Genomic DNA, 18,211 nt, shown 5'->3' with positions numbered 1-18,211 from the left:
CGTCCAGCTTAAGGAAGCGTGAACGTGCGTGCCACATTGCTGTTAAGTACTTAGCCATTGCAAACACTATCTGTGGGGAAAGATCAGTCTTCAGGATTCTGTACGCAGGTAAGAAGTTTCTAACAGCCTTATTCATGAAGGGGCCGTTTTGCGAGCCCCTAATAGCGAATCATAGCGATTCGCTATTAAGGACTCGCAAAACGGTAATCATGTAGGAATCGCATAATAAAATGCGATTCCTACTGATTCCTTATTTGCGATTAGCAAATTGCTAATCGCAAATAAGGAATAACTCGCCATTCATTCCTATGGGCCAAAAGGCCCATAGGAATGAATGGGGAGTATTCCTTATTTGCGATTAGCAATTAGCTAATCGCAAATAAGATTGCGATTTGAAGGGTGCCAGGGGTGTCCACAGGACACCCTGTAGCACCCCTCAAATGATCTGTGACACAGGTGTTGCACACACACATGTCCAAAGGACATGTGTGTGTGTAACATGCAACTCAGAAAAATGCATTTAAATGCATTTTTCTGAGTTTTCGCAATTTACCGCGAGGTCTGACCTCGCGGTAAATTGCGCCTAGAAATAGCGAAATCGCAAATTGAAATAGGATGTTGAATAGCATTTAAGGAATCTCAAATAGAGATTCCTTAAATGTCATTTCCTCGCACATTTGCGACATCGCAATTAGCGATTTTTGCTTTTGGGATGCTGAATCCCAAAAGCAAAAATCGCACTCGCAAAGGGCCGGATTCTCAGAATCCGGCCCTTTGCGAGCCGATTTAGCCTTCATGAATAAGGCTGTTAATCCCATATTTTTGAGGAGGGGGATAAGCCAGTATTTCCTTATTTTTTGGTAAGGCTCGCAGAAAAATACCACATGTAAGTCATTTTCTTGGGGGTGCGCGAATGCCGGGCATCGCTCAGTGGTCGGGGGCGAAGACCATGAACTTGTAAATGACCTTAAAGGTAGGGTACCAGGCCTCCACTCCAAAAAGAGTTTCCTAGCGAGCGTTTTACATTCAACACTTCCCTGTTTTGGGGCAACCCTGTCATCAGGTGTCAACATCCCTGTGTCTGACCTCCCTTTGCCTTCAAGTTCCTGAGTCTGGTTCTCAAACTGCACTTTGTAGTATCTTACACTTTTGAGTAAGTCTACTACTTTTCGGTATTCACAAACTTCACTTTTGTAGTAACTCCCGACCCCCATTATTTCTTAAGGGCAATGTTGCATTACCAATGGTTTGACATGTGTCGTGGTGCGCTTACTACAACAGTGTGAATTAGAACAAATATGTAAGTTCCTACATAATTGAAGTTTTTGAATCCCAAAAAGCATTAAACTTATCCAATATTGTAAGTTACCTTTTAGAGCTGGCTTTAGGGCGGTGTGACCGGTGCAGAGCTCAGGGAGGTAGTGTTTAGAAAGACCTTGTGGATTTAAAAGCACCTATCACAGAGTTTCTTGTGTGTCCATCGGGTTTCTGGCAACAATAACAATGTCAAGATTCATGTTCCTTGGGGGTTTGTCTAATGGCAGTTTTGACCCATCATAAAGTAGCACAGAGCGTTGTTATGCCTGCTGCAAAGAACGTGTACCATACAGATCACACAATTGCATTTTATGTGGATAGCTCAGTGGGTTACTGTTTTTCTCCAGAGATGCTCCGGTTAATGGCATTTTATAAGTTAAAATTCTAATATAGCACAGTGACCTATGAACTATCATCAAAAAGCTGCATGAAAACTGCATGGTAGAGGTTAGAAATGTATGTCCCCCCCCATGTACTTTGTCATCCTAATGTTGCTCAAAAGGGTTTGTTTGGGTAGAAATAATTTCTTATTAATAATGCTAATACTAACCACTGTGGTACGTTTTATACCCTTAGTTTATGCTTCTCCAGAGCAATTTCACTTACAATATACTGCCTACTAGTATGGGTGACATGTGACTCCAACACCTTGTAATACTCATTGTCTTATGTTGTATATTTCCTATAGACTGATTCACACAAATGTGTGATCCAAAGTCTCTGTTTCAGTGGCGGTGCGTCCATTGGGGGCTTTGGGGCGTTGCCCCACTAGCTGTGGATGACCGCCACGCTGAGGCATGATTAACACATTCCAATTTGCATATTATAAATATGAGCGTGAGCGCGCACTCGCAGCAAACTTCTGTGCGGCTGGCAACGCTAGCTCAGCTTACCGCCGGGACAAGATAGACATCGCGTTGGAGGGTGTGGGGGCGGGGCTGCGGCAGTGATTGACAGCGCAGCACAGCAGTCTGCAGGAACAGCGTAGCTGCAGTGTGCGCAAGTCAATGTATGGCTACACATTTTTTGGACTTGCTTTCGCATGCGCACATGCTACAGTACTTTCCCCTCCCTCCCCAACAGCGAATCGGGGTGCGAGGGTCCCGGCCCCCTGGGTGTCACATGGGCAGGCATTAACCCTGCTCTTAGCCAATCCTGGCATAGTGGTGCTGCTACTGCAGCGCCAGGATTGGCTGAGAGCAGTCACCACCACGGCGCGCAATGTGACTGTTGACCTTGGCTCGTGCGTGCCCCTGGTGCGTGTGTGAGTGTCTTGACTTCCTCTGTGACTCAGCCGACTGAGATAGTCATTAGTGTGTTCTACACACCACATTTGCTCCACAACAAAGTATGCTGCTAATAAGTTCACCAAACGTAAGTTTTTTTTTATTTCACTTGACTCAGCTGTTGTTAGTTAAGTTTCTCTAACATGGCGCTGTGCTTATGGAATCTATCAATGAAGATTGACGCTCGTTAACTTTTAAGTAAATCTTTATTCTGGACGGAGCGCCGGGTACACACTACTGCTCTGCGAGGAGCGGTCGGCGCCAATGAATACAAACGGCCGCCTTCCGTCCTCGCGTGACGTGTTTCCTGTTCCGCCTCGCGGAACACTAGTGCGCTGACCTAGAGCGTCACCACACATCTCCCCCCTTTACACATCGTAACCCAACAATAAAAGTTCTTACTTCCAGTCCATGTTAAAGTCCTTGAATCTCTCTGGCGTCTTCACTTCTCTTCCCCTTCTGGTTCTCAATTTCATCATTCCCTCTTTGCACTCCTGTTCCATGCTCTCACCAATATGCGTACCACTCTTGTCTTTCATGTCCTTGTCCTTCTCTCCGTTCCTTTCGCTTCTCCACTCTTCTTGCTCTCCTGCCCCATCTTCCTCCTCGGCTACTTCCTGCTGTCCTTCTTCCACATCCACGTTCCTTCCTCTGTTACTTTCTTCTTCTCCGTCTCTCCCGACATTCTCTAGACCATCTTCCACATCACATTCCACTTTGATTATCTTGCTGCACTTGGCCATCCTGTCCTGTGACCATACCTTTCCGTCGCTTAGCAAGGCTGATCGGTCATACGGTTCCAAGACTTGTAACGGCGGCGAGAATTTGCTCTCACCCTTCTTCTTATGGACTGCTAGTTTGACTCTAACCCAGTCCCCTTTGTCCAGCTCTGCCTCCTTTACATTGTGGTTCTTGTTGAAGTGAGTCGTATAGACCTCCTGAGCTCTTTCTAGGTTTCTTTTCACTATTGCCGGAGACCATCTGCTCTGTACCACCAACTTCCTCCACGCCTGATTGTCCTTGGTGAACGCTTCTCTTCCCCGCAAGATCTTGAACGGGCTGTACCCGGTGCTGCCAGGGGTGATCCTGTATGCCCATACCATCTTCTCCAGTTCCTTCTCCCAATCCAACCCATCGTTGATGGCAGCTTGGATGGTTCCCATGATCACGCGGTTAAACCGCTCCACTTGGCCATTCCCTGCGGGGTGGTAAATGGGTGGGTGCTTCACCTCAATCCCATTCCTTTCGGTGAAGGTTGTCCATCTTGTCGAGGTGAACTGGGGACCGTTATCGCTAACGATGATCTTGGGAATGCCCTCTCTTAGGAATGTGGACTGTAAGAAGTTTATCACCGCTTCCGTGTCCATGGTTTCTCTAACTTCGATTTCTGGCCATTTGGAGAATTTGTCCACCAGCGCTACCACATATTTCTGGGTCCCTGTTTTGTTTAGGACCGGTCCTAAAATGTCCACTGATAGCACTTCCCACGGGCCATCGGTATGGGGAATTTCCCCAGGGGCGGTCTGATTAGGTGTTGAGATTTGTCTGCCTTGGCGCAAGATTCGCACTGTCTCACGTGCCTTTCTACCTGCGTATCGATAGCCGGCCACCAGTAGGCCTGTCTGGCAAGGGCTTTGGTTTTTGTGATGCCCTGGTGTCCTTCATGCAGTAATCCCATCAGGTGTTCCAGTACTCCCTTGGGTGGTATCACCTTGTCTCCTCTCAACAGGAAGATGGAGTCTTCAGCCAGTGATAGTTCCTCCCTGACCTCCCAGTATCTTCGGAGTTCTTCTCTTAGGTGCCTCTTTTCCGGCCACCCGTGGACTACATACCCCTTGATGGCTTCCAGATCATCATCCTCTTTGTATGCCTCTTCCCACTCTTGCATACTTATTGCCTTCTCTACTTCCTGGATCGTGGCGACCACATAGCCTGCCCATTCATGATCTTCATGGTCACTCCTCGCTTCCATGGCAGCTGCCCTGCTGAGGAAGTCCGCCACTTTGTTTTGAGGCCCAGGAATGTGTTCCACGTCGTAGAGGAAGTCTAACAGGCGCAGGGTCATCTTTGCGATCCTAGGAGTGGCATGCGCATGGCCGCTTGATGTCAACACACGGACTAAGGGTTTGTGATCCGTTTTTACCAAGAATCGCGCTCCCCACAGGTACTGACGGAATCTCTCCATAGCCCATACTACTGCCAGCATTTCCTTTTCCACCACGCTGAACTTCTCCTCGTTGGGGGCTAGAGACCTGGATGCGAAGCTGACGGTGTGCAAGTCACCCTTTTCAGAGCGTTGCATTAGGACTGCTCCCAGTCCTCGGTCACTTGCGTCTGTCGTGAGGATTGTCTCTGCCTGGGGATCGAATCCTTTGAGCGGGATGGCGTCGCTCATTTCTTTCTTTAAATTGTCGAATTCTTCTTGTTCCGCTTGACCCCACTGGAATCCGTTCCTCTCTTTGAGCAGCTGTCGTAGGTGGTGCGTTTTGGAGGCAAATTGTGGTACAAACTTGCTGTAGTATTCGGCCATTCCTAGGAATGACCGAACGTCCTCCTTTTTGCTCGGGGTGGGTGCGTCTTGAATGGCTTTCATGTTGGCGGCTTTGGGTCTGATTCCTTCTTCACTTATTTCGTGGCCCAAATAAGTGACTGATTTCACTCCCAATCTGCATTTAGACCATTCCGCAGTCAGACCGTTGTCCTGTAGGATCTTGAACACTTTGTGGAGCTTCTCATTGTGGTCGTGCATGGACTTCCCCATTACCAGGATGTCATCCTGAAAGAATTGGACGTCGACCACTCCCCTCAACAATTTGTGCATCATCTTTTGAAAGACTGCGGCTGCTGACGCTAAGCCGAATGGCATCCTTAGGAATTCGTAACAGCCAAATGGCGTGATAAACGAGGTGAGGTGTGTACAGGAAGGGTGTAGCTTGACCTGATGGTATGCCGACGACAGGTCCACTGTCGAAAACCACTTGATGTTTTTGGTCTTGGACAACATCTCGTTTATGCGTGGCAGGGGGAACTTGTCAACGAGTATGCTTTTGTTCAACTCTCTCAGGTCCACGCATAATCTGACCTTGCCGTTGGGTTTTTGAGCTACCACCAAGGGGGAGAGCCACTCTGCACTTTCTATGGCCCTGATCACCCCTTCCTTCTCGAGCCTGTCCAACTCTTGCTGTACCGCTTCTCTACTTCTGAACGGGATGTTCCTTACTTTGTGCACCACTGGCGTTGCTCCTTCCTTTAGTCTGATTAAGTGTTTGTATTTCGCCAACTCCCCTATTTGGCCATTGAACACTCTTGGGTACGCTCTTCTCCATGACTCCACATCGTCCCTTTTCTCCATGTCCATGAGTAGGATTTTCTCGATACCACCTGGATTCAACTGGATCCCTAAGGCTCCCTGGTCTCTCCAGCTCAGGACTGAGGGGCCTTTCTCAGCTATGTACAGTTTGCATATCGCTTGGCGGTCTCTGAACTCGAATGACAGGGGACAAAACCCCAACATTGGGATCCTCTGCCCAGTGTACGTGACTGGACGCAAGTCCATGGGACGCAGTTTCTCACCGTGTGTGGATGCAAATTTGTCTTCCCATACCTTCCTTTGTATGATCGAGATGGGGGCCCCGCTGTCCGCTATCATTTCTAACGGTATACCTCCGATGTGCATGTCCAACCGGGGCTTGTCGTTGCCTGAGTCGTCCATCTCCAACACTTGGACATCGATATACAGTATTTCCTCCTGGTCATCAGTTTCCTCTGAGTCATTGGTGTCGTCTTGCTGTTCTCGGTCAACGAATTTCACTGTGGCCCCTTTCGGTTTCCGGCGGCATACCTTCTCGTAATGGCCAAATATGCCGCAAAACGAGCACTTAGCTCGGAACGCCGGGCACGCTTTATCGTTCCCTAGATGGTTGACACTCCCACATCTGTAGCAGCTCGGGCGTCCTCCCTTAGCACCTCTCTGGTCGGTGGAATATGCGGACTTCTGCTTCCTGCCCTCCGGTTTCTTCTGTGGCTCCTTTGGCCTCTGGCGTTCTCCTTTCTGTTGCGTCGATATCTGGCACACCGACTGCGTACCACCTGAGTCTTTTTTGGCTGCTTGGGCACAGCGTTTTGATAGTTCGGCCTTCTTGACCATGGCCCAAATTTCTTTGAGTGGGGCATCTCCGTTCACCCACAGTTTGTCCTGGACATGGGAGCTCGACGTATGCATGATAATTTGGTCACGGATGAGCTCGTCGTGTAGAGCGCCGAATTTGCATGAGATGGCGAGCTTCTGTAGGGCAACAACATATTCATCTACTGTTTCGCTACTCTTCTGTTTCCTTTGGAAGAAATTGTAGCGGTCAATCGCGACACAAACCACGGGCCGGAAGTGTGCGTCCAAGTCGGCAATGGTGTGGCTGAAAACATCGTCGTCAGCTGCGTCTCTTTCTGCCTTCGCAATGGTGTCATAGATTCTTATCCCCTCCGGGCCCAGGTTGTGTAGCAAGATCTTCTTTCTGCGTTTACTTGAGTATGGAGCGCCTGCTTCTTCTTCCAAAGCGTCGAGGTAGTTGAGGAAGTACCTCTTCCAGTCCTCCCATTGCCGCTCTGGTTCCCCTGGATTGGTTAGGAATGGCACCAGTTGCGTGAGGGATGACGAGTGTACCGCCATTCTGCCTTCTCTGTTTCTGGAGGGTTGAACAGATACTGACTTCCCTTGGGGGCTGCCCGGAGCGTTGTGCCTGGTGGGGTCCCCTTCTTCCGGGTCACTCTCGCTGTCTTCCCTTAGTTGTGCGTTGGAAGGGGTGAGTAGTGGTTGCGTCCCAGCCCCTCCTGCTGTCTGCACTCCTATGGATTCTTCAGGGCGAGTGTTCGAAGACTCTCCCCTGCCCTCACTCTGTTCCGCCAGCTTGCTCGGCTGGTCTTGCTCTCCTTGGGGTGGTGCTCCCCACTGTCCCTTGGTTCGCCTCTGTTGGCGCGGGCCCAGTCGTTACGCTCGCTCGCCTTTCGAATCTCCGTGGCGCCTGGTGCCCCGTGTGTCTGCAGGCCTACCTCCTCAGCTGTGCAGTCCTGCTTGCTTCGATAGGGGTGTGTGCAGACCTCTGCCACGCTCCGTCCTGCTGTTCAGCACGTGGAATGCGAGTCCGCCGGTGGGATCAGCGTCTTCTGACCCCCAATTGCCCTTTTTGCTTGCCTCCGGGGTTCTGCTTCAAATCCTATGCCTCGTCGCCATTATGGAATCTATCAATGAAGATTGACGCTCGTTAACTTTTAAGTAAATCTTTATTCTGGACGGAGCGCCGGGTACACACTACTGCTCTGCGAGGAGCGGTCGGCGCCAATGAATACAAACGGCCGCCTTCCGTCCTCGCGTGACGTGTTTCCTGTTCCGCCTCGCGGAACACTAGTGCGCTGACCTAGAGCGTCACCACAGTGCTGGCGGTGCATGGTCATCGCTACTTAGGCGTTGGGCAGCAGCTCGCCTCACCGGCTCTTCTGCTTTGAACATTGATTGATTGTATCTGAGACGGTGGGACCTAGCTGTCTGCCACCTCCTGGCTGGTCGTCGATATAAACTGGTGTATTATTCCCTCTCCCGCCCAGAGGTTATTTAGGAAATGTTCCCTTTCCGCCTGATTGCTCACGCGCGTTTTGAGAGAGTGTGTGCGGCAGCGCTGTATATGTTTGTGGATATGTATGTTGTGTAATGTGTTTATATGTGTGAGTAAGTGTATTGTGTATGTGTATATGCACGTGTTCCCGTGCAAGAGCAGATGAATTATCTATAGCGGGACTTCGATAGCACCTGGTGACGTCTTTAGAACCCACAAGGTCGTCAGACATTCTGTTTTGTCTGCTTGCTGGACACAGGTCTTACATTCCCGTTTTCCATACTGATTGTAAGGAATTAATTTCGGCGCCATTTTTGTGCAATGAAATCATGTTAAACCGGCATGCGTTTATTTTTCGAATTCTTCCATGTGGAGTTGGCAAGCATTTTCATTGTGCGTCTGCGTCTGGAGCTTCCTCAGAGATGTACAAAACAGTTGTTTACCCCGGGATCAGACGGCAGCCTTTGCCACAGCAAAACACCTCTGTCGAGGCCACCCCCCCATATTTCTACCGGATGGCGGGCATGTGGGCAGGTGGTAACTTAACAGAGATGGTGTCAGGCCAGTCACTCATTTGGAACACCAAGCAGTAGCATGGGCAAACGATGATAGTCATTGCAAGGTTGTATTCCAATATCGACTTGGTGTCTGCCTCCGAGGGTATTTCCGAACTACCAAGATCCTAAGCTATTTGAAAGAACAGCAGCTCTTCTGTACAAATCTGAGGCAGCAATATCGCATATGCATCTTACATGGAAGGATAATGCTTAGGTGGTCAGGCGGTAAGTGGTGGTAGCCGGGAAGCAGGGATATTAATGGTTTTTCCTTAACCTCAGAAAACAACAAAATGCAAAAGCCTGTTGTTTTCCTTGAAATTGCTGAAATAGACAGCCTCAGTTTTAAAGACACGGAAAGAGCCAGCTCCGTGTTAGTGGAGCAGGTGCTTCGGCAGCTCTGCTGGCTGTGGAACCGAGGGAGTAGTCTGATGTGAGCACTTCACATTCAAATCGGTCATAGCACAATCATGAAACTGTGTGTGAAGGATGGAGATCCTGAAGCCAGACCAACTAATCATGCCAGGGGCAGTCAGTATGGGGTCGAGGTTGCACTATATGATACGAGAAAGGAATCCTAAATGTAATAAATAAGCCATAGTCCTGAAGCCTTTCTGGATAGGATCATGCGGCAGCCTCGACATATATTCACGGCTGCTTCTGGTGCGCACTGTGTGAGCTTCATTTTGGTGTCCCGGTGAGCCAACGCTTTTTTTTTATTTTGAACGTATGTCCCGGTTTTTAGGACAAGGCCAAGTCAACCTGTGCAGTACAAGTGAACGGTGTGCGTTGTCTGATTCAGGCAGCGCAGGAGGATATGGACTGAATGCATGCTGCAGCAGAGGGGAACCAGGGTGGGAAGGACAGCAGGGGTCTCAGGGCAAAGGTTATGCAATGGCTTCATTAAGTGCTCGTTGGCTGCCATCGTTTGCTTAATCTTAACTCTTGAAACCTTCTGTGCCACAAGTTGCCGGGCTGCACCTAATGCAATTGTTATGTACCTAAATAGAACATAAGGCATATGAAAAACAGTATTCCCCGTATTGCTCGGTTTAGGAGGACTTCACCCTTACTGGAAAGTGCCCTGATTGGGGTTTTGTATTTTGTCCGATTTTGAAAGTGTTTTGTGCATATCACAAAAAGTGATGAAAAACGTGTTGTGGGATGTAGGGGGGTGGGTTACCTCAGCTAATCTTAGCTACTGGTAATTACTTTGGACCTCAGTCGAGTCCCTCTTTTTGCCCCACAGTGCCTTCAAAAACCGGAACCAGGTGAAATGCGAAGGGGTTACATATGTTCCCCTCTCAAGGAAATCATGTTGGGTTGGACTGTTTGTCTTGGAGGAAGACAAAGGCTGATTTACACAAGACTGGTGCCTGCCTGCGGTGACTTGATGTTTAAAAATGAGGCACTGTTCAGAGCAATTACCAGTGGCTGAGATTGATTCAAGAAATCCAACGATCACGTTTTCGTTTTTCTCAGTGTGATGCACTATATCCAATGGGTATGCCCAGACCTGGGTTTCATGCTCCCTAGGACTTAAGTTTCATGGGATTGCTGAGACCCCATAGGCTGAAAGAGGGGTGAGGTTGTGTGTGTATTGCTCAGAGGGCCCTGGCAGTGAAAGTATGACAATTGTTTTATGCCCCCACCCCTTTCAAAAGTCACTAGCCGCCACTGCTCTGTTTAATGTGTTTGTGATATAAAGTGCTCTGACACCTTACACTGGTATGAGTACCACTATAAAAACAAATGAAATGCATGTGAGAAAGGGGTTATGGAGAGGTGAGGGGCACTGGTGGAGCATGGTAGTGAAGGGATCTGTGGAGCAGGAGGTCACGGGGTGTGGGGTTAGACGTGGGAGATTGTTGCACTGGACTCCACCAACGCTAAAGCCGCCCTGTTAGTTTTGTGACTCAGGCCCCTTCCTGTTCTTCGTTTCACCTGCCTCCATCTCTTAATGCACCTGGCACCCGCCTCCTGTCCTTAGTTCTTCATGTCTTTCTGCCCACAAGCCACAACATCTACCCAGGCCTGTTTCTGTATCCTCCAGAAAACGTGGCTCCTTGTCCCAAATGCCCCATGACCTTTTCCAGTACCTCTACCTTTGAAACATGTGCCTTCAGGCCCCTGTTGATGTTCTTGTGCCCAAGACCACGTGCAATCTCCCTTCCACTTATACAGAGTGTTCTGAGCTGGCACAAATGTACCTTGCATCACTTACAAACCTTTACATTAGGTGACGTGTTTTCGCACTTTTCATCCAGGGCAGCCGATGAATGACACAGCCAACGGGAAGGTCTGCCCATCCTGCCTGGCCGAAAACTCCCGGGACTGCCTAAACACCAACACCATCAGCTGCACCGGGGAGGAGACCCAGTGTGTCAAGTTCACTGCCACCAAGCACCGAGGTACTGTGTGTGTTGTGTATGATGCTTACGTGTAGCCGTGAATGCTGCACAGGAACACTAGAAGGCTTTTTTACTGCAAGCAGGAATGGTTTAAACCATTGCTGGTACCTCTGGGCATCTGCAATGAAAGTCTGTGTGGTTAAGTTGTATGAAGCCCTACTGAAGCGACTATTGTTCACGAAGCGGGTTTTGGCATTAATCTCTATGTGGAGATGAGGCTCCTCCATACTTTATTGAAAAATCTTAAATATAGGTTTTTGAATGTACTCATCATGTATCTAAATGACAACTCCTATGCAAATCACACCCTCTGAATATATAGTTCACACATAGAGTATGGGCCTCATTTATGAGGTTTTGGCTCAGGCAGTGCCCAATGAATCTTGCTGCAGTACCCTGAGTCAAAAGAAAAGGGTAGGAGTGTACCATATCTATGAGATACAGCACATTTCTGTCCTTTTCCCCTGTGCTGGTCCACAATGGGCTGCCGTACACCAATGCAGGCACCATTGTGCCATGGTGAAAGGGTATCTGCCTTGCAGGGGTGATTGTTTTTGTGTAGGAAGGGGCACCTTCCTGCACAAAACCATCATAAGAGGTGTTTTTCTCTTTCTATGTGTGCTGTAGAATTCCCGGGTTTATGATTCCTCGTAAATCTGGGAGTGCTTCAGATTCCATGGGTGTGGCGTTGGAACACCCATAGCAACACCCATGGAACACACTTTTCAGGCAGTGTTCTGCCTAAAAAGGGCAAATATTTACAAGGCCATAAAAAGCCATGTAAAGTAGCTCTGCGTGGCCTTGTAAATATACTGCGGCACTGTGCTCCACCCGAGCGTCAAAAAAATAATTCTCCGGTGGCGCAAAAGTTCCGCTATGAGCCTCGTAAATGAGGCCCATTGTGTTTATCAATGATATAATCTCGTCATGGGGATATCAGCCATGGACAGAGGTGGTGAGGTGAGTCACTGGAGGGTAGACAGAGAGTTGGGAGGTTCATGAGAAGCCACTCTGAGGTCTAGGATGTGAGCTTTCATCTCCTGGTTACATTATAAGACTGCACATCTCCTCTCTGGTTAAAGAGGGTGCTCCAGAGCTGTGGTCCCAATGTCTGGAAGGATATGAACCACGATGCCTACTGGGAGTGCTGATAGTAGGCTATGATAAGCAGAATGTGTTGACCAATGTTGATCACATGCTATGTTGCGCATGCAATTATGTGAGTACCACATACATCCAACCTGGTCTGATGGCAATGAAATTGGCCACAAATCCAGCGCAGAATGGAGAAATCCAGCATGTGGTGCCTTATATCTTGCCGCTGTAACCACATCCTGCAGTGTTGAGCTGACTGAACGCTCCATCGACACTTGCTAGGTTGTGCTGCATTGGAACCAGTGAATCAGCTGTGGTTGGCTCTGCACTAGTTATGATGTGTTTCAACACTATTCTCAATCCACAGAACACATTCCCCTGTTCTCTCTGGCTTTCGGTTACCTACTGAATTAGCATTTGCGTTGCTCCCCACTCTCTCATCCCAACATGTTGTCCTATGGGTCACAGTTCTTCCCCCTCCCTGCCTGTGTTCAGGTCAGGTGAGTTTTTTGTAGAGTTTTTGGGTTTAGTGTTTTGGTGAAGCAGATCAGCGTTGTGTCAATACACAACACTGCATAGACCTTTCAATTTTTTGTGGGGTGATTTTAGCCAGATCAGACGATCATCTTCACTCAACCATTGTGCTCCCAAACCACAAAGTTTCCAACCAGGTGATCCTATTGGAGAGGAGGAGGGAACGTGGAGGGTAAATGATCATTTAGAGGGGCAGGGCTTGAAAGAACCAAACGTTCCTGGGCAGCCAGCTGGTATAATTGAAGTTATTACATGATGGCCAAAATAACTGTCCAACCATCACAGCACCATAAACAAAGGCTTCACGGGCTGCTGTAAATGCAGTGAAAAACTCAAATTCTGTGAGTGTTTTAGAACCTTCATACTCAAGGTGGAAGCCTATGCTGGGTGCATATTCCAGCTTTGCTTGATGTCCAATGTGTGAGAATAATGTATCACTACTGCATGATAATTTGACAATGTATCTCCACCATGTGATAATGTATCTCCACTGTGCGATAATGTATCTCCACAGGGTGACAACGTGTCTGCACCATGTAATAATGTATCTACACTCTTGCATCCGATGCAGTCTGGGTTTCGGGCACACTATTCGACTGAATCAGCCCTGCTACTCGCCAAGGAAACTGTTAGGAAATACGTGGACGAAGGTCAGACGGCGGCCTTAATCCTGCTGGATTTGAGTGCCGCCTTCGAGACTGTGGCTCATCACACTCTGCTGCAGTGTCTGAGGAAAGGAGGAGTAGCTGGGGGGCACTGAATTGGATGAAATCCTTCTTGTCCGAGCGCAGCTTTCAGGTGAGGAAGGGCTCTCACTACTCCAGGGTCATCAAGTTGAAACATGGAGTGCAGCAAGGCTCAACTCTGAGCCTGACCCTGTTTAATCTCTATGTTACACCGTTAGCGGAGATTGCAGATGGTTTTGGGATCAGGGTTGTGTCCTATGCCGATGACTCACAGCTGGTGGTCTCCCTGACACAAGCACAGGAAACGGCAGCCGCCAATTTTGCGGCTTGCATGCAAGATCTTGCATCATAGATGGCAAACAACTGCCTGAAATTGAATGGCAGTAAGACCGAGGTGCTTGTGGTGGGGAGAGCCCCGTCGGTGTGGTCATCGGCATGGTGGCCCCAGTCTCTGGGATCTACCCCGGTGCCCTGTGAGCAAGCTAAGAACCTAGGGATCTAGCTGGATACGAAGCTATCTTTTGGGTATCACACCAGGCGGGTAGCAGGGGCTTGTTTTGGAGTCCTGAGGTGTCTCCGTAAAACCCTGGATATGCTCTCCACCGCAGCCAGAAAGACCATGGTGCAGGCCCTGGTGACCTCGCTTTGACTATATCAACGTGCTGTATCTGGGGGCCACGGTAAATGTTTGCAAAGGCTTCAAGTGGTACAGAACGTGGCGGCTCGGCTAGTTCTTATGCTCCCCAGGAGGGCCTCCTCGAAGATGGCGATAGCCTCACTGCACTGGCTGCCGATTAGGGAGAGAATCCTGTTCAAGGCATTGTGCGTGTGTCATCGTACCATTCAGGGGACTTGTCCTTCCTATCTGTCTGATTTATTGAGGCTATACTCTCCAATTCGCAAACTGAGATCTGGGGGGATGGGGCTGGTGTGTGTCCCGGCCATTAAGAGAGCAAGGATGGGCGGTCGCTCTTTCGGCTTTCTGGCAGCTCAGCATTGAAACAAGCTCCCGTTGAGCCTACGGTTGGAGGGCTCGGAAGCTAGCTTCAGGAAAAAGTTGAAAACGCATCTCTTTCCCACAGGATATGCACGTTGGGCTAGGCTGGGTAGGGTTGGTGGTAGTTTCGCAATGCAGCGCGGGGACACACTGGCCGAGTGTAACCATGCGCTCTATAAATGCATCTATTATCATTATTATTATTATTATTATTATTATTATTATTATTATTATTATTATTATTACTGTGTGATAATGTATCTCCACAGGGTGAAAATGTTTTTCCACCATGTCATAATGTATCTTCACTGTGTGATAATATATCTCCACGGGGTGATAATGTATTTCCACATTGTGATAATATATCTCCAGTATGTGATAATGTTTCTCTACAGGGTGATGCTGTATTTCCAGAGGGGGGTAATGTATTTCCACCAAGTGATAATGTATTTCAATCATGGGTTAGTGTATCTCCACCCTGAGACAATGCATCTCCATGGGAAACATCCTTTATATCGCGGCAAATACACCGTGATGCAGTTGCAACACAGCCGTTACAACGCAAGTTGTTACATAGACTTGCGATGGATGGCGCTATAACCTAAGGAATAGTAAGATTTACTACCCAACACCTTCCCTGCTGTACATAGACTGGTGTTGGAATAGTAAATCTTACTATTCCTAAGTCCAGGTCCTCCAGCCCAAGTTGTTGTAACGACTTGTGCTGTAAAAACTGCGATGGAACATACCACGATCATTTTGATCGCGTTGTTACATCACATATTCATCTCCACCATGGGATAATGTTTCTCTACTGTGTGATAATGTATCTCCCCTGGGTGATAGTGTATCTCCACCAGGTGCTGTGTGAAGAGTGCAGACCCTGTGTGATACACAGTGGCAAGGCATGAGTTTGCAAACGTGAAACCAGGACCTTCAAGCCACTCCACCTAGGGTGGGACCGCACACTGTGGTCAACCCCTTGTTGCATCAAATGCTGATGTCCTGTACGTTTTCTCTTCACAGGATCCCAAATAACTTTCATTGGTTGTGCCACACAGAGCATGAGCGACTCCAAGGGCAAACTGGCTTTTCCGACGACATCTTTGACCATAACAGACTTCAGTACTATTTCCATGAGCGGCAAAGGCCCCATTAGCCTTGGAAGCAGTGGTCCTGGTAATAGCGCTACACACCTGACCGTCCAACACCCGGGTCTGTGCATACTAACTGGACTCCTCCTACTACACCTTCTTAGCACATCTCCATCCTGACTGACAACAGGAACGCTCACCGCAGCTCTGCAGCACCTCTACAAGGTTGCAACGACGCCACAGTCACCTCTACAAATACCAGCCATGTACTAACCACATCTGGCATGTAATAAGCCTGACTGTGTTATGCATCTCGTTTAATAATTTATTTTCTTACACATTATCTGCTTTCTTTGAAAGTTCATTTTTGGTCATCAGGTTGAAGGAGCTGGTGGGCAGTAAAATGCTACCCTGAGGAGACAAAGACTGTGTTATACTGTCCTTGCCAGTATACCGCCCTTGAATACACAGGGTTTGCAGAACTTTACTTGTGTATATTCATGCTCCCTAAAGAGAGTGCAGTTTGTGCAGATCAGCATTAAGATCTTTAAGAAGCAAAACCTTTATGAGATATTTTTGAATTTGATGTATTGTATAGGTAATATCATATGCGGTATATTGATTAATCCAGTAATAACATCAGACATGCTTAGAGAAGAATGAGAAGGACAGTTTGCTTTCAAATCTGCCTATTCCCCCTCCGCACTGTGTTCATAATATACGACTGGAGTTGGCCTAACGGCTAGGGCGGTCAATCTCAAATCTGGGTAACGGGGCTCAAGTCTCAGCAAAGACACGCAACATCCTGTGATTCTGGGCAAATTACTTAATCTAACCGCGCCTAACAAAAATGAATGTGTCCTAATGTAACGCAACTTGTGCTTGTGTAAAGTGCTCTGATACACAATACCTTCGGGTCAAGTTTGCGCTATATAAAACTTCTTAAAATAAAATAAATATAGAAATGGAATATTCAAAAGCTGGTCATTTGCCTTGAAGTACAAATGCTTGCCTCTTTGAGTATACTACGGGCTTTATAACATATTTGAACTGTCAATATAAATGTAGTTCATAAAATGGAGGTGAAAGGGAAATAAGATAGTCTATCTAAGTACAAAGCTACCATTTCCGTTATCTTCATTATTCACAGAACACATTCCAGGATTTCACTTAAATTGGTGGACATGGCCATGGTGCGATAAAGCCATACCCCCAGATTCATCAAAGTCCTGTTTTGCGAGTCCTTAATAGCGATTTTTAAGGAATCACTATTAAAGACTCACAAAACGGGATGCATGTAGAAATCGCAATATTTTTTGCGATTTCTACAGCTTCCTTATTTGCGATTTGCTAATTGCTAATCGCAAATAAGGAATGGCTGTCCCATTCATTCCTATGGGCCTAAAGGCCCATAGGAATGAATTGGGAGTCCTTCCTTATTTGCGATTTGAAAATAGCGATTCGCAAATAAGGAAGCGATTTCAAGGGTGCCAGGGTGTCCAAAGGAAACCCTGCAGCACCCCTGAAATGGTAATGTACACTGGTGTTGCGCACACACATGTCCAAAGGGCATGTGTGTGTGTGTAACATACAACTTAGAAAAATGCACTAAAGTGCATTTTTCTAAGTTTTCGCTATTTACCATCTGGTTAGATTACGCGCTAAATAGCGGCCCCAGATTGCGAATTCGCAATTTTAAAATTGTTCATGAATTGCATTTAAGGAATCTCAAATTGAGATTCCTTAAATGCAATTATTCGCAATTTAGCGATTTTTAGAATTGTGATTTTTGCATTTGGGATGATGAATCCCAAATGCACAAATAGCGCTCGCAAAGGGCCAGATTCTCAGAATCTGGCCCTTTGCGAGCCGATTTCGGCTTCATGAATCTCAGTGTTAGTTCCGTTTGATTTTGGTCAGAGTGCAGCGATTCCTACTGAAACTAGCACACTTCCCCTTGTCCGTGTGTTTTTCCCTTTCTTGCTTTCGGTCAATGTCTGATGAGGAAAAATAAATGCTGGTCCCCAAAAATGAGTGCAGATGTTCCCCGCTGGCAGCCACCAGCACAAGTTAAGCACTAATAAGCATTATATTTTCTCAAACATGCAATAAAGATAAACTCAGCTGTACCAGAATGTATTAGATCCAAATAATCTACATTATTTTTGTTAAGAAATATATTTTTAGTCCAGAATGTCAAGCCTGAACAAGTTGAGTACTTTGCTTGCCAACAGTCACTTGAGTTTCAGGTGTTTGCTTTCCGTTTCAAAAGCACTTTCTTCCAATGTGTTCCTGTTCTGATGTAGTGAAGGAATAAAACATTGTTCTCATGATGATTTGTGTAAAGGACTACTTCTTTCTTTTCATGTTTTCTCTTCTTTCAGTTGTGAAATGATGTTTAGAACGGTGGACGTGCCAGAGAGAATGTACTGATGGAATGGAATGTTGGTGTGGCATGTTGATGCTTCGATTAAAGAATGCATGGTTGTTCAAAGCGCTTGTGCACAATAGCAATGGCCTCATTTACGGGGTTTTGGCATAAGGCCGTGCAGCACACTTGCTGGCCTGCCCTACGTCAAAGTTAAAGGGCAGGAATGAACTGTATTGTTTTTCTGCGGGAAGGGGCACCTT

General features: G+C 47.4%; 1 protein-coding gene across 1 annotated transcript in view; it reads left to right on the top strand.

Moving 5' to 3' along the window:
• LOC147700992 (phospholipase A2 inhibitor and Ly6/PLAUR domain-containing protein-like) overlaps positions 1-17,913 on the top strand; it is a 233,205-nt gene extending 215,292 nt beyond the window's left edge. The window contains exons 4-5 of the mRNA XM_086929815.1: positions 11,031-11,174; positions 15,513-17,913. Coding sequence (XP_086785941.1) covers positions 11,031-11,174; positions 15,513-15,760 — 392 coding nt within the window. The 3' untranslated portion in view covers positions 15,761-17,913. The remainder of the gene's footprint in view (positions 1-11,030; positions 11,175-15,512) is intronic.
• Positions 17,914-18,211: the final 298 nt, after the last annotated feature.

This window comes from Lissotriton vulgaris, chromosome 7, assembly GCF_964263255.1.
Source record: "Lissotriton vulgaris chromosome 7, aLisVul1.2, whole genome shotgun sequence".
In the NCBI taxonomy this organism is placed as follows: domain Eukaryota; kingdom Metazoa; phylum Chordata; class Amphibia; order Caudata; family Salamandridae; genus Lissotriton; species Lissotriton vulgaris.
The sequence above is the reverse complement of the archived record's forward strand: the minus strand, read 5'-3'. Positions and strand labels throughout refer to the sequence as shown.